Here is a 16,384-nt window from a genome sequence, read left to right as displayed (position 1 = left end):
GTTTGTTGCTTCAACCTGGTGGGTGAACAGGGACGGGAGAATTGCAATGTAATGGAACTATTGCAGTGTAATGTCAATTTTACAGCATGGCGCTTTTCTCAGTGTTACTTGTTGGACATTTCTGTCATATATGCTACAAGTAGAGGGATGGACTCAACAAAATGTGTTCTCTCCATAGGTTCTGATTCCAGGATGGATTGATGGTGCCTGAACTTAACCTCTTGCAGTGAAGTCGAAGAAGGACTCGGGGAGCTGTTTATATATATAGAATATCGGACTGTACTTGGATTGGATATTGGTTGTCCTGAATATATGTTACTTGAACAATGGGATATGCAGTATTGTGTTTCTTCTGCTAACCTTTGAACTTGCTTTTGAATAAAAAGTGAAGAAGGATATGCATAATCTTCACCTCCTGGTCCTTAATAAATTGAAACTTTCCTTCTCTTTGGCCAGGAAATTTCTCATTACAGCAACAAACATACAGGCATTGCCCTGCGGCTTGCTTAGCAGTCTAATAACAAGCTCCCCTGGAACATCACAAGTGTACATCACAGATATTGCAGTGTAAAATCCTTGCCCAGTCCTCGCACCACCGTTGCATTCCCCCAACTCTCGGCAGGCAAAGTAAGACCAGAGTTGGCCCTCGCCATGCACTGCGAACTACCCTTTATATTACATTACTTATAACATCATCTATGACATCATTGATAATATCACTGCAATATTTGCAGAAAAGTTATTGATGAGAAAACTGTGCATGGCGAGGTCACGAATTATAGTTACTTGAAATAACTCTAAGTAATGAATTTCTATGCTTTTGTACATTTGAAATGTGAGACCAACTATAACGTCCCTGTGACCTTTGTTTTTTTCAGTGAAAAAATATATATATATGCATGTATGTAGCCTTCAGCCTTGTGGTTTATGAGGTCACCAGAATGTGTACATGACAATATTGGACCCATTTTACATAGTTACCAATTACCTAACATACATATAATATAAGTAATCCCTTAAAAAAAAAACACATAAATAAAAACATTAAACAAAAAAATATATAAATGTTACAATAACGTGCATTATAAAATCTGTCTTCCCGCTTTCCCAACACCTCCCTCTGTAGGCTTTGTTCTTCCACGTTAAAGTTTTCTCCCTCTCTGCCACCCTCAAACCACAGATGAGAATGGTGGAGTTTGTACCATGTACAGATAGTGACTGAGTGTGTCTGGCGGATGTCCAGGACCTGACCTAAGGTGTGCTGTGTTTGGGAGGTAGTAAGGGGGATCTTAGGCTTTGCTTGTTTACAGCACGGTTGAGGGTTCACAAACTGGCTGGTGATGTGTAGAGCAGGGGTGATGATGTGCACTGTAGGAGAATACAGATCATAATTGAGTGGTGTTGAGTATTTTAATGGTAGCCCTGTGTCCAACACGTGTGTAGAACAAGAATGAGGGCGTTCAGAATATGACCAAGAGGGAGCAGTGCTTTGATCATGTTTAGTTTATTGCTCTAGTGCCAAACATAGCTAAGATTGACCATGTTGTGCCTCAGTGTATGCAGAACACAGCTTATGATGAAGGGTTTACAAAATAAAGATCTGATGCAAGGGAGCTAAGGGTGCGCAATGCATAGTTGGGGACATGCAGTGTATAGCCGAGTGTGATGATTAGAACAAGATAGTGTGTCCTGGGCACGGCCAAGGGTTCGTAGGACCTGGCTTTGGGTAAGTAGCGTGCAGGCGACGATTTACAGGATTTGGTTTATGGTGGTGAGTTCATGCTCTGGTTCTGAAGCTGTGGCTGGTGGGGCAGCATGTTTGTAGCTGCGTGTTTGCAGAATGTGGTTTGAGGTTAGCAGGGCTTAGCTGATGGAGTCCAGGTAGACTGAATCCAGGTGTGCCGAATGTGGGTGAAAAACCAGGTATTATTGCATGCCCCTAAAATGTGTGTACAGGATCTCAGTGGCCTTTAGTAAAGATAGTCTTAATTGTTAACAGAGCCAGAACCCATGTTTGTGCTAGTTAGCTTGTGGACGGACGTTCCCTCTATGTTGTCACTGCTCTAAAAATCTAGAAGAGAAGAAACGTGACAGCTGAGTTCTTCAGTAAAGATTTACATTTGGTCTGACGCTTTTCGTGTCAGAAGATCATTACAGACCACGAGAAAGCATTACGAAATAGAATTTGTTATTATGATTATAGATTGCTGAGTGCGTTAATCTCCAGTCCTTTTCTCTCGTACTTCATCTTGAATGTAATTAGTAAATGCATAAAATCTGTTTCCTGACCTTTATGAGTGCAATAGGTAAAGCATTGAATATAAATTGCTTCATTAAAAGGTTCTCTGAGGACGAGTGGGGCAATGGTTGCAGTCATACCGAGAGCTATATTTCTTGTTCTCCAGGTTTCATTCATACAGACATGACAGCACACTTAAACGAGGATCCACTGAAGGCTACAATTCCTCTTGGAAGATTCGGAGAACCTCGTGAAGTTGCACAGGCGGTGTTCTTTCTCCTCGAGGCGCCCTATATCACAGGCCATGTACTGCTGGTGGACGGAGGGTTGCAGCTTTCCATATAAATGACTCGGTAACTGGAAAATGTAATTTACCAGCAAAACACCTTTTCGTCACTTCCTGACAGGCTAATAAAGCAGAAACCACACCGCAAGCGTGAATTCCACATCCTGAGTTACAGTGCGGATTGCCACCGATGTGCTCTACTGTATTCACAAGTGTTGTCTTGGAGGTGAGGTTCTGGCCATTTTGCTGAAGTTGCTGAAACCTCATGAACACGCAAATTTGTAAGAATTCAGTATCTCTTGCAAGTTTTTTTTCCAACCCAGTGGAATCAGGTAAATGTGCTTCCAGGAAAGGTTGGATTAAAGACACTTCTATGGCGAGAAAAGATAAGAAGGCGTCCCTGTGTACTATAAATGTATAGGAAGGGGATTTACAAAGTGAAGGAAAAAAACGTGTTTTAATGCGTATTAACTGCTAATTTAAACATGCACCCTGCAAAGGTTCCTTCTGATGGAAGTTGCGCACATGCACATTTTATATATTGGAAGACTGCAGGAATTGTACAACTGAGAATTGAGTATTATTAGTAGAGGGCTTTGTGCATTACTGAAAAGGCAAGTGTCTGCTGCGTATTGTAAATGCAGGGGAATCTCTATTAAAAGTTGCAAGTTTGTATCAAGAAAGGGAATATTAATGGTAAAATTCACATTAAGATTTTCAGATCTTGTGATGTGAAACACGTTTATATACACCTCCAGTTTTGACAAAAATGCTGTGTAAACACAACAATTGCGTTGCACTTATATCTCCACAGTGAATGTATAAAATGTTCATGGTATCATGCAAAATTAGTATAGAGATATGCTAGCTATGTGACTTGCAGACTTTTTGTTTGTACACTATATTCCCAGCGGCGTAACAATAGCCCCCGCAGCTCCACCCCCAGCCACCGTGGCCCGAGGGCTTCTGACTGAGTCCGGAGCGTGGAGGCAGGGCCGGCTGTAGGGCGATCGGTGCACTGACTTTGGTGGGCGCTGTTTAAAATACCTTATGTGTTTGGAAGCAGTAAACTTCCTTGTGCATCCAGTAGTTTTCAGGCCACAATAAATATGTCTAAATACCTCTGGTGGTTAATATTACAGCTGGTGAGAGATCTGACTTTTGTATAGTGGCAGTTTTACGTATCATAAAATAGCTCAGAGGGATAATGTGCCTGCTGCAATGAACGTGCACCATGCAGATCACAAAACTGTGATTGAACTATGAGTAGCGCTTCAGAGAGGGGCTATAAAGAGGTGAGGGGCACTGTTGGAGAGTGGGAATTCATGGAGGAGGAGGAGGTCATTTGGGGGCGAAGGGCGTACTAAAAAAGACTAAGGCATCAGGCTCCACCAGAACGGAAGCCGGCCCTGCTGGGTTTGGGAGGTGGGGGGGGGTTAGGGCGGCTTATAAGTTTCGTTACACCATTGTATATTCCATGAGCTCAGCTCCTTGCAAGGAACATGATGTTGTGCCACAGAATTCGGACTCTAAACGTGCTTTACATTTTCTGAGTATTGCCCAGTAAAAGAATGACTAATGTATGCAAGCGCCTGCAATCCAAGCCAACATTACAAATTCATGTCAGCACTGTGGTGCATAGCTTCCTGGAGTTTTTGTAAAAACGTAGGAAACTTCTGCTGCCTGTCAATGTCTATGTTTGGTCTGCAGTATTTATCACCGTTAGGCAATATGTTCCTAACTCAACATTCTTGAGCTGCAATTTGAATTTTACAACGAGGCTCATTAACAGAGTCTGTCTGTGTTTTGTTGTGTGAATCCTTTTGGATTCCCATGCTGTACATCTAATTCCACCATTTAGTAGATGGGTCCGGAATTGGCTATATTCCTTTCTTTTTGTTTTTGGATGGATGTCATCGTTTACCATTTGGTGATCCGTCCCTCCTCTAATGACGCACGCCCAGGGAGCTGCCTTCCATGTTCGCCATTTTTAGATTATTTTTTCTGCCGTTGGGTGTGGTTGCAGATGAGCTAAATTCTGCGACAAATTGGAAAAAAAATAATCCTTTTTTTCACAAACGAAGCAGAAAACACAGAGAAAAACCTTCGGCCAGAAAAGAACACTGCCAAACACTGAAGAGGATCAATAGGAGCTGAAGAGCAAGTCTTGGTTGAACTAGGTAAACCCAAATGACCACAAGACACTCAATCTCGTGGTGCAGAGATGTAGCATATGCCACTTAGGTACTGCCCTAAATGCCACCACAAACTGGCACAGAAGGATTGACATAAAGCCTGCAATTTGTGCTTGCCGAGGGACCACACATAGGAAAGTTGCAGCACTTGCCTGAACTTCCAGCCAAAGACCCTTAACAGCAAAAACAGGTGGGCCCACTATGCCGTGGCACAGATGCAGAAGCACACTCCCAGATCAGAGGACACCCGTTGCGATGACAAAGCAGCGATGCCTAGTGTTCTGGACCGCGAAAGAGAGGCTTTCAAACAACCAGAAACTCTAAAGGTGATTACTCCACATGTCTAGGACAAATACAGACACTCTCTACAATGGACTCAGACTTCATTAGAGGATCAGCAACACAGGACTCAATTTTCATCATCAAGGCTCGCAAGACAGCCAAACCACCAGCATCGGTGGTCCCACCACCCGACAGGGAGATCAGGCAGGTGGACATCATGGCCTGGAAGATGGAACGGTCTCCAGTGGAGTTTATTAAACTCTGACGCCCTCCTTAACAGGTATGCTCCCCAACAGCATTGGCCGTAAATGGAGAGCCCCTTCCAGTACCTCCTCGAGCAGTATAAAAAAAGAGGGAGGACACTAGTCCAGGAGGGAAACCAGTCCAGGAGGGAAGAGAATAAGAAACACCTCTCCAAAGTCAGTCCTGGATTCTGCAGACTCTGCCAGCAGGTATCTTTGCACAGGAGCCACACTCTGGAGACACTCCTAACTGAAAGTATCTGGTTTGAAGCGGGAGGTACAGGCAGCACTGCTTAATATACCTTTCACAGCGGGATTGCTGTTTGGGACAGCAGTGAATGACTTCCTTCAGAGGATGACAACAACACAGCAGAATCCATGTGCCCTTCAATTCAGAAGCTACTTTAGAGGAGAAGCTACCCCTCTCAGGGAATGTCTTCGTGAGGGTGTTCACATCCAAAAAACATCCCATGTGGCTTTCACTGCAAAGCAACCAAGCCCTGCCACTTCAAGACAGTGGCAGGGCAACAGAGGCAGCCCTTATGCAGCAGTGCATGAGGAAGGGGAGCAGTAACAAGAGGCGCTGATCATGCCACCACGTGACTTCATGGCACACCATCCCTTCCACATAACACCTATAGGGGGCAGAATCAGAGGATTCCACGAAAAATAAGAAGACATCACGATCTGACAAATAGATGCTCAACATAATCAGACAACGATATTGCACAGAACTCATAAAGATGCCACCCAACAAAAGAAAACAGGCCAGGAATCAAAACTGGAAGGATGTAGGGCATGGAAAGGAAGAATTGGCACTTCTAATAAAAAAGGAGGTGATAATAATAGTACCACCATCAGAAAGGTGCCAAGGAGTCTGCTCACTGTACTTATTAGTACTCAAGGTAGACCTGTCAGTAAGCCCAGTCCTGGACCTCAGGGCTTTGAGCAGGTGCATAAAAATGACAATGCAGCAGAAGGGTCTACCACTCCTCAAAAATGGAGACTGCGTAACAACAGTAGACCTCAAGGATACCTACCTACGCCTACCTACATGTACCAGTGAACAAGAAACACAGAAAGTTCCTAAGATTCGTGGTAGCCAAGACTCATTACCAAATGACAGTACTGCCTTTTTGTATAAAGTCAGCTCCCCTGGGTTTTCACAAAATGACTGGCCCCGTCTGAGCACATCCGTAAAGAAAAGGGGATCCACCTCTACTCCTACCTCGAAAGCTGATTCTTAAAGACAAGTCATACTCTGCACAAGCTAAAAAAAAATTCATTCTAGAGAAAGCATCCACAACTCTAGAAAGGCGAGAAACCTGCCTAGGGAAAACAATTGACTCACAACAGGGAAGGCATTTCCAGTACAAAATAGAGCACAGGCAGTAACAATACACATTCACCTTTACTAGGAGAGCAAGCTCTGACAGTGAGGACGGTGGGGAAAATCGTGGGTATGATGTATCTCACTAATGCTGAACACCAGGCTGCACATAAGACCGATCCAAGAATGACTACAAAGGTATTGGTCACAGGTGCCCGGAACTTGGGAGGATCTAATGGTTCTAACAGAAAAAGTATACAAAGAAATAAAGTACTGGAACACTAAGAACATCACAATAGGCAGACTTTTTAGCCAGCCAGCTCCCGCTGTGGCCATTATAATGGATGCATGCTATACAGGATGGGTAGCGCACATGAACAAGCTCAGAATTCAGGGGCTTTTAGAACCAGAAAGACACAGTGCAACACATAAACGTTCTGGAACTCAAGACAGTACTCCTAACCCTGAAAGCCTCCATCTCCACAGCAGATTTCCCAGATGGATGGAAACACGTGGATGTAAGACCCCTCCTGAAAAAGCCCTTGGCCAACTCAAAAAACTACTGACCAATCTCCCCATTCCCTTTCCCTGCCAAAGTATCAGAGAAACCCATCAACAGACAACTCATTGAATACCTGGAACTCAACCAACTTCTCGACTCACAATTTGGATTCTGTGCAAACCACAGCATTAAGACTGCACTACTTGCCACCACAGACAACAGCAGAGCTCTCCTCAACCATGGAGAATCCATGGCCCTGATCCTCCTGGACCTCAGCTGCATTTCATACCGTCTCCCACCATTCTCTCATCAACAGACTCCACACCATCGGCATACAGTATCACCTCCTTTCTCTCAGGAGGAACACAGATCATCCAACTGCCTCCCTTCTCCTCCTCACCCAATGCAGCGTACCTTAAGGATCCTCCCTCAGCCCCATTCTTTTCAACAGTTACATGATCCTCCTCGCAAACTTCGTCAGAAAACCCCCAGCATCAACATAATCTCCGACGCGGACGACACTCACACATCCTCTTCCTCACTGAGGACCCAACCAACGCCAAATCCAACTTCCGCAGCGCCATGACAGATGTAACCAAATGGATGAGAGACAGCTGCCTCAAGCTTAACTCCGACAAGACAGAAATATTGATCTTCAGTAAGAATTTCTCCATTTGGGACCACAGCTGTTGGCCAGCAGAACTCGGACCCACGCCCACACCCAACAATCCAGGCGTGCAACCTCAGCATCATCCTCGACAGCCAACTAACAATGAGACAACAAATAAACACAGTTGCCTCCTCATGCTTCTACACCCTCTGCGTGGTCCGCAAAATCTTCAGAGAGATCCCCATCAACACCAGATAAATCATCACACAGGCTCTCGTCTCCAGCCACCTTAACTACTGAGATGCTCACTACACTGGACTGCCCACCCAACTCCTCAGAAGACTCCAGACCATACAGAACACTGCAGCCAGGCTCATCCTGGACCTGCCCAAATGGACTCATATCACCCCCACCTCAGACAGCTCCACTGGCTTCCCATCCAGAAGAGATGTCAGTTCAAGGTCCTCATGCATTGCTACAAAGCACTACACAGTCAAGGGCCTCCTTACATCAACCACCATCTGAACTTCAACCAGCCCGGAAGACACCTGCACTCCACCGCATTCGCCCTTGCACACCTTCCCTACATCCACCACACCGGAGGTTGCTCGTTCTCCTACATCCTCTCCCTGACAGAAATCCGGAAAAAACTCAAGACCTTTTTTCGAATGAGACACAGCGCTAAAGTGCCCAGACACCCCTAGGGGGGACAGCGTGTGCTCTACAAATGGGCTGATTGATCGATTGAAAGCCTTCCAATCACAAGTCAAGGGGAAGTAGTACAGATAGAAACTACACTATGATCAGGTTCTACCACAACAAACAAGGAAGATCACACTAACTATCCACCCAAGCACAGGTGATATGGACGTCAGCTTTACAGAGGGACATAACACTAGTGACGCTCCACCTGCCAGGTTTTGACAATACAAAAGAAGACAAATAAAGCAGGGAGAACTGCATGTCCCCTGAGTTAAACAGGTACTGCACAGAATCTTCAGCAGATGGGGCCCACCTCAAACTGACCTGTTTGTAACACAATGCAATGCACAATGCAAAATACCAAGACTTTGCCTCCAGGTACTCAAACCACAAATCCCTGGGGAATGCCCTTAATACCCTGGGTAGTGGAGATGTTCAAGCAAGCAATCAAGCATGACTCTCATCCTCATAACACCACAATGGGCTTGACAGCCATGGTTCTCCCAGCTGGTGGAGCTAGTGCACAGAAAAGTGATGCCACTGCCAACATAACAGGACAGCCTAACAATGCAGGGACGCGTGGGGGGCAAGGTTTTCCACCCAGAATCAAAGACGCTTATCTTTGCAGCATGGCCTCTGAAGAAATAGAAATTACAACTGCCCAAAACAACAATGTATATGCTCAAGGAAGCTAGAAGACTGACAACACAAAAGTGTTACTCTAAGAAGTGGAAGAGGTTTAGAAAATGGTGCACTAGGAACGAGGGGCAGTGACTTCTATCAAGGGCACCACACTCTTGAAATACCTCCCACATTTGCTGTACAAAGGATGCTAAGCTGGAGATACACCTAGCAGCCGTAGTAGCATATACATGGGACATAATAGGAAAGAGCTTCTTCTGAATACCAGAGGTCAAAGGATTTCTGGAAAGGGCAGAGAATAGCACTCCCCAAAGCAGCACCCACCTCCACCTGGAACCTTAATGTAGTACTTGCACAGCTGATGAAGCTGCCTTTAGAACTTATACACGGTACTGGACTATTCTTACTTGCGATAACATCACTACGCAGGGTGAGTGGGCTCCAGCCACAATCTGTGCAGGAACCATACATCTAATTTTACAAGAACAGAATAGAGATGGCAACAAACCCCACATTCTCACCCAATGTTCTGTCATACTTCCATGTTAACCAAACAGTACAGCTGTTGGGTTCTTCCAGCACCCAAAATCACTGGCAGAACACACCCTACACTTGCTGTTTGCCAGAAGAAAAGTGATGTATTACGTATAGGAAACCAAAGTAGTTAGAAAGACCAATCAGTTCTTTATCTCTTTTGCCCCAGCAACCAAGGAGTTACCAGTGAAAGGGAACTATAGCAAGATTGCTAGTTAAGGTAATACAAAGATGTCACACAATAGCAGGAGTGATGCTCGAAGAAAGGCCATGTGCCCACTGTAAAAGGGCACAACACTTGCTTTGCTAGCCAGTGTGATCATCAACGACATCTGCATTTGAGAGTTGGAGACCGGGGCTTGATGGTGGATGAGGCTTTGTATGATATACTTGAATAAGCCTATTTTGATATACAAAGTGGTCAGGAGACTTCATTACAAAGCTATACACACAAGTTACTGGAAAAATAAATCTTAAGGTGCTAAACATGCAAGGGAGCTTCCAGGACGTACATCTGTTGTCATTAGAGGAGGGACAGATCACCAAATAGTCAGCAACGATGACCACTCAAAGAAAAAAGCATTTGCAATGCAATAGGTCTCACATTTGTGAGAGTTAGAACTATTGGCATTGTAATTAACAATGTCTTTTACCTATATGTTTTGGTTTGAAGTGTAGTGGATGTATGCCAGGTGCCACAGCAGCCCTCCTAGGCCTGTTGCTGCAGGAGAGAGGCTACAACAAGGCTGTCATTGTGGGAGTGTTTTTGCCTCATTTTTACAAACTGGCTGTGATACCCTAAATATACAACCCTTTCTAGTGTGTTTACCTAAACGTTTATAGTAGCAAATAAGCCACAAAGAAGCACCTTTGTGGCATTTAACCCGGAGACTGAGGGGGTCAAGAGTTGGGACCAAAGAAAAGTGAGCATATATTTCTGTGTTAAACCTTTAAAATAATTTTTCCTCTACATTGCCAATACCAGCCTAACTTTTAAAAACATTGACTGTATACAAAGAAAATAACACAAAAGGCAGCTTAACTGCAAATGAATTATAACGATTTTGTTAACAATGGCACCTGCTTTGCAGCGCTATGAAATGGCAGAACTAGTATTACTAAGCGCTATATAAAAAAATTATTTATTTCTAGACTGCCCCAACACGCAACAGACAAAGAACCCTAGGGGAGAGGATGTGGCGTAAGGGCCAGAGCTGCCGACTTTGGAGCTGAGAAAAACGGTTAGAGTCTCGGCGCCGGCTCAACATCCTGCAATTCTGGGCAAATCACTTAATTTCCCTTTGCTACCAAAAATAAATGTGTGCTTGTGGAATGTGAACGGTGCATACTGTAATACCTTTGTATCACGTTTGCACTATATAAAACTGCAAATAAATAAATAAAGCACTCCAGACTGCCGGGGGGGGGGGAACAGACCCGCATACATCACAAAGAAACAGCAAGATACCTGAAACCAAGGAAGACGAAGAAACAACATACCATTTTGAGCAAAGCAAAAGAAAAAATAGTGCACCGATATGAAGCTATCTGGCCGACCGTGCAATAATCCATGTAACAGGATCAGTCTCCAAGGTGGTAACAAAACAGCCTCAAGGCGGGACAAACATAAAGCCAACTACATTGAGGGATTTTTGAAAGGCAGGCCCAGGAACGAATGAAAGTGATGTGCGTGTAATGGGCATTGTTAAAGCCCACAGAATAGATTACAACAGGTCGAAAAGCAGCGCATGCGCACTGCTATGCTCAACCTAAATAGAGGGAGAAAAAAGAGACAATTCTGGATTCAACCACTAGATAGTGGATTAGATGCACAGTATGTGAATTCAAAACTACTCCTACAGGTAAGCAACCGTTTTATTTTCACTGTCATACATAATGAATCATTAAAACACATTGTGAAAATTATTTTGTATGCATAAAATGTACTCTGTTGTCATTAATACCTGACTTATTCTATATGTTGCCCCTCCTCCTTGTCTTATTTTCCGTTCGGCTGTCACTGTTCTTTTTATATTCCTTATTTCTTCCGAGGTTTTGTGTTGTTGAGTTGTTGATCTGCTTTATATAATACCCATACGTTTTCTGGCCCAATTTTAAAATATTTATTAACCTAATGAGTAAGCAGTCTTTTTGTAGAGGTTGTCGTTTACTGAAAATCTTGGGTGGTCCTTCTATTTGACAAAAATCATGTGTATGTACGTATAACACGTAATAAAATAGTCTCTTGTTTTTCGACCTGTAGAGCTGTTTTGAGTGCTAATCATTAGGAATGCCTTCGATCCCCCAGTCTGGTAATTTTTCGTGTTCACTGTTGCCTCATTATCACAGTTAAAATGTAATTTGGCACATTATGTCTGATCAAACAGTCCCTTGCCCCTTAAGTTATATCACCCTACTTAAGCTATTGTTTAGCGTGTTCCAGTTAGTTTTCACACGGAGAACTGTCTTGACAATTACTAAAGTGTTCTGAGTGCGCTTATGCGATGCAAAAGATAGTGTCTCTTTTCTGACCATTGTAAAGGCATATGGACGCAGCGCTAAATTGTATTGCACCCCGTTAGCCCCGCCCCGTTAGTCCCGCTCCTTTAGCCCATGTTCCAACTTTAGTATTGTAACTAGTATCAGAGGGGAGATGTCAGAGTCACTAATGTTATGAACTTATTATTATAAGCTAATGATGTCGGCATTGTAAAGTCTTTCCACTTGATCTTCATATTACTTGATTCTAATGGATCTTTTAATGTCATACTTATGTTTTACTGTTTAAAATCAGTGTGGCCCAGCGGACGTCATTTGCCTTTCCACTGTACCAGCATTGTTTAGCCGTACAGGCTTTTGTGACATGGATTATTCAGTTTATTTACATACAAAACATCAAGATTCATGTAAAACTCTGCATTTTGGACTTGGCAATAGTTTAAACTAGTTTGAAAAATGTTGTTTTGAGACATATTGTCAATAATTGCTAGTATGAAACCTAAGCATGCATTTTTACATATCATCGAGTTTACAAGCAATTTTTACTGAATTATGAATTGTCCTCGGAAGTGATGCATACATAACTCGTTTCGGAAACACTAACGCTGGTTGTAAACAAGCACTAACAAAACCAATCAGTCCAACTCTTTAGGTTTTGCCTACACAATGCTTGCGCTGTGCTAGGGAAATCTATTGTATTTAAAAATACAGTTCTTAAAAGGGACTTACAGCCCACCCTGCTTACCTCTGCTTACCATTGACTGGCTCCCACGTGGTCTCACATCCCTCTTGTTTTCTTTTACTTACTATTGGCTGGCTCCCACATGGCTCCTACGTCACTCTCGTTTCCTTACCTACTATTGATCAGCGCCTCTTCTTTGCCTCCACCTTCTTCCTGGGCTTCGAGTCTTCGTGCAGTCTTGCAGTGGAGCCTTGCCCAAGTACTGCTTCTGTTGGCTTGTGTCCTTACACTGCAGGGACCTGCACTGCAGGCACCCTTTTTTTTTTTTCCACATGCACTATTTGAGTTCATGTCCCTGTAGTCATCTCCTTCACCCACCTTAAAGTAAAAAGTTGACAGGAGATAAAGGAGTGGTGCACAGCCGTTGCTGATGTCCGTGACCGTGCTTAAATTGTTCCCTTCCATATACAAAGTGGACGTAAATACATAAAGGCGCGAACTGTGGCATCTCACGTAGTTAAATCTAGTCCTGAAGAAACAAGTGATTTTTGATTATTTCTTTTTATTTTCATTTAAAAAGAAATGATCAAATTACCTGTTAAAATGAAATATTAACCCAATTTGGTATAGCGTCACAGTTATAGCTGTTCTGTATTAAAAAGCAGTGTGTTTATACATTTGCAAAGGGACTAATTTAATTAATCTTGTCATTTTGTTTGTTAATGTTTGCCATTAAAGGGCAAAAACGCGACTTAATCTTCTGCAGACCACGAAAAATACAGATGTGTGATCTGTTGTCCCTTATGCATTTTTCTACTGCAAGTTCGGCACAGCTGTTATGTTCTCTTTCAGTTAGGCCGAACAAAGAAGATAAGAATGACAAGGCTCAATAAATTACCTGCAACAAAAAGGATAAGGAGCAAAGGAACACCTGCACAACCAATACATACAACAGGTCACTAGGTGTGGCCAGCATAGTGCTCCCGCCCCTCCCATGTAAGAGACCATAATGAATAGCGTGTGCCACATCCAACAAGAAGGGCTTGCATCACATGCAACCCTCTGCACAGGATATGTAGAGGTAAGAGAAAAAGGAGGGGTAATTGTTAGTGCAGTACACAGCTGGAACCTAAGGTGGCTCTGAATTGAACATTTTCATCATCGTCCGTAACTTCCAACCATCAGGGGGTGACATTTTGCGAACTGGCATCCTCGTCGGTGCTAGCGTCCAAATTGTTCTCCCGGGAGTCCAAACCCACAACTGCTAGTGTTCCATCGCCCTGCACCTCTATTGGCGAGTGATCCACAGTGGCCTTCATACCCTAGCATCTCCGTCCAGCTGAACCACTAGGCCTGACTCCCCTAGTCCACTTTGGGCCAGTGGATCTTGCAGGCCCCAGCTCCATCCCGTGTGCCTTCCAACTTGAGCCATGCCCACACATCCTCGGGGCTAGTAAAGAATGTGTACTGTTTCTCATGTACCACACATAGTTTTGCGGGTAATAGCAGCAGGTATTTGATGCCCCAGGACAATGGTTCCTGTCTAACAGCCTAAAACAAGAGACTCAAGACTGGACCCTATGTGTATAGACTGGGAAGATCTGAATCTGCGTATTCTCGTAGGGTGGGTCCCTTTGTGTCCGGGCCCATTTCAGGGTACTGTTGCAGCCCCTGTAATTTAGCACCTTTGCTGTGGTGCCCTCAGAGGGAAGAGGCCAAAAATGCCAGAAAATGTCCCAGTTCTCCTACAGATGGGCCGCAATCATGATTACCCATGTAGGCCCCAAGGTCCTCACTACCGCTTCTAGCAGGAAGGGCCAGCTTACTCCAGGCTTGAGCAGGCCCTTGCAATCTGCACACTCCTTAGTTCCCTTCCAAGGCCAAAGTTGCACACCCTAGCCCTGAGCACTCCAGACCCCAAACAGGGAACCAAAGAGCAGGTGGGGAGGGCAATAAGTCGCACCAGCCACTAAGTCCTCACCTGCCAGGGCAGGCCGCCGTTCCTTGCGGCAGGTCCTGTCAGGGTGCGGTCTCACCCAGTCTATCAGGCCACCGGCTAGCTCCTTCTTGCAACATCACTCTCCAGACACTGGGCCTCTCCTCCCTGTCAGCGGCAGTCACTTCTCTGGCCCGCTGGCCCTTTACTCACCTGGCGCTGGCAGACCCACTCTGCCTAGCCCGGCCACATCCAGCAAGCCAACAGCAGTGGTGCCACTCTCCAGCCCCCGCAGAGTAGCTACAGCTGCCTCACCTCTCTCCTCAGTCACGTGGGAATTCCTAGGAGCAAAACAGTTGCCTCACTGAGATGGTCGCTACACATCAGTAGTCTCATCTGGGCCCACCATCCTTCTCCCTCAGCTTCTTGCAGTATGTGCCACGCTGCATTATTGCATATGTGGCGCTGTCTCCAGACAGTTGCTTTGCTCTTCAACGGGGGCAGGGGGCTCCTGCCATCACAAGCCACCCACTCCAGTCCCAACTGCAGCTGCAATTGTTACGGATGCCAACAGATCGTTGTGGGGGGTGACAGAGCTGTGATTTAAGATGTGCGGTCCACCATCATGCCTGCCCACTCCCCTCCACCCCCCAAGTTTGATTCCTAATGTATCTTCCATTCATCCTAAGGCTTAATAAGTGAGTGCCAATCACTAGGCAATATTACTTAATGTTTATTACCCCGCCGGGAGTCTGTGCTGTCCACAATCAAAGTAATTAGTTGTTAGCACCCCACATTAAGCAGTTCTTAGGTTTATAGAACTTGCAAAAAAGGTAGACTCCTTGTAATAGTTTTGCAGCAAATGGTGTTATAGTATGCAAATGATACAAGTATTCCTTCAAGCCCTAGAACTCAATTTGTGACTCATGGGCTGTGTCCTGCAAACAGGTCTCTCCAATAGAAACAGAAATAACACATTTTAATAGTATATATAATAATAACAACTCCATGTCTCTATGTTTTAATTTATTTTCTGAAGTCCCCATTGCACACAGTATTAAATTAATAAAAATATCAATGTTGTTTTTCTATCTGGCAGGCGCAAAGTGCATAGTAAAATTCAACATTTGTTTCACATTTCTCCAAATCTGCTTTGAAAAGATTGTCCATTTTGTCTTTAATAGTTGTTTCTAATAACAAATACTCTGCTGGTGTACTTCCTTTACATAGACACCATCCCAGAAAACGAAATACACAAGGAATATGTTAAAGCAGATACAACATCTGTCTTACAATGCAGTTCGAGAAACTAATCATCGAGACTTTTGCCTTAGGTGGCAGACATATACCTCTGGTTAGGCATACATTATAGGCTTCGTATAAATGAGCTATCTTTCAGTTTATCCATAAGACTCTAGACACCCGAGCTTTCTTCTAGATGTCACTGGTCCTTCACTAAAGGACAACAGCCAAAGCTCATCATTTCTGTTTGTTTTATTCTAAAATTGCCACAGGATTGCGTTTAGTGCCTGAGGCACCCACTAAATTGAAAACCTACACATGCAAGATATTAGTTGAGTAGAGTTGTTACTTATAAATTGCAGCAAACACACTAAGGCATCTTGGCACTGAACTACCAACATCAAATAAGAATATGATGAATAAAATAGATTAATTCTAAGAGACTTCCTAAATATGGAATG

At 44.1% G+C, this 16,384-nt stretch overlaps 1 protein-coding gene across 3 annotated transcripts in view; it reads left to right on the top strand.

Annotated features, from left to right (window-relative positions):
- The window catches only part of CBR4 (carbonyl reductase 4), a 215,986-nt gene extending 204,445 nt beyond the window's left edge, over nt 1–11,541 (top strand). For all 3 annotated transcript variants that reach the window (XM_069244101.1, XM_069244109.1, XM_069244118.1), the window contains exon 7: nt 2,406–11,541. In XM_069244101.1, coding sequence (XP_069100202.1) covers nt 2,406–2,584 — 179 coding nt within the window. In that variant the 3' untranslated portion in view covers nt 2,585–11,541. The remainder of the gene's footprint in view (nt 1–2,405) is intronic.
- The last annotated feature ends 4,843 nt before the right edge of the window (nt 11,542–16,384 follow it).

Source organism: Pleurodeles waltl, chromosome 1_2, assembly GCF_031143425.1.
Source record: "Pleurodeles waltl isolate 20211129_DDA chromosome 1_2, aPleWal1.hap1.20221129, whole genome shotgun sequence".
Classification (NCBI taxonomy): Eukaryota; Metazoa; Chordata; class Amphibia; order Caudata; family Salamandridae; genus Pleurodeles; species Pleurodeles waltl.
The sequence above is the reverse complement of the archived record's forward strand: the minus strand, read 5'-3'. Positions and strand labels throughout refer to the sequence as shown.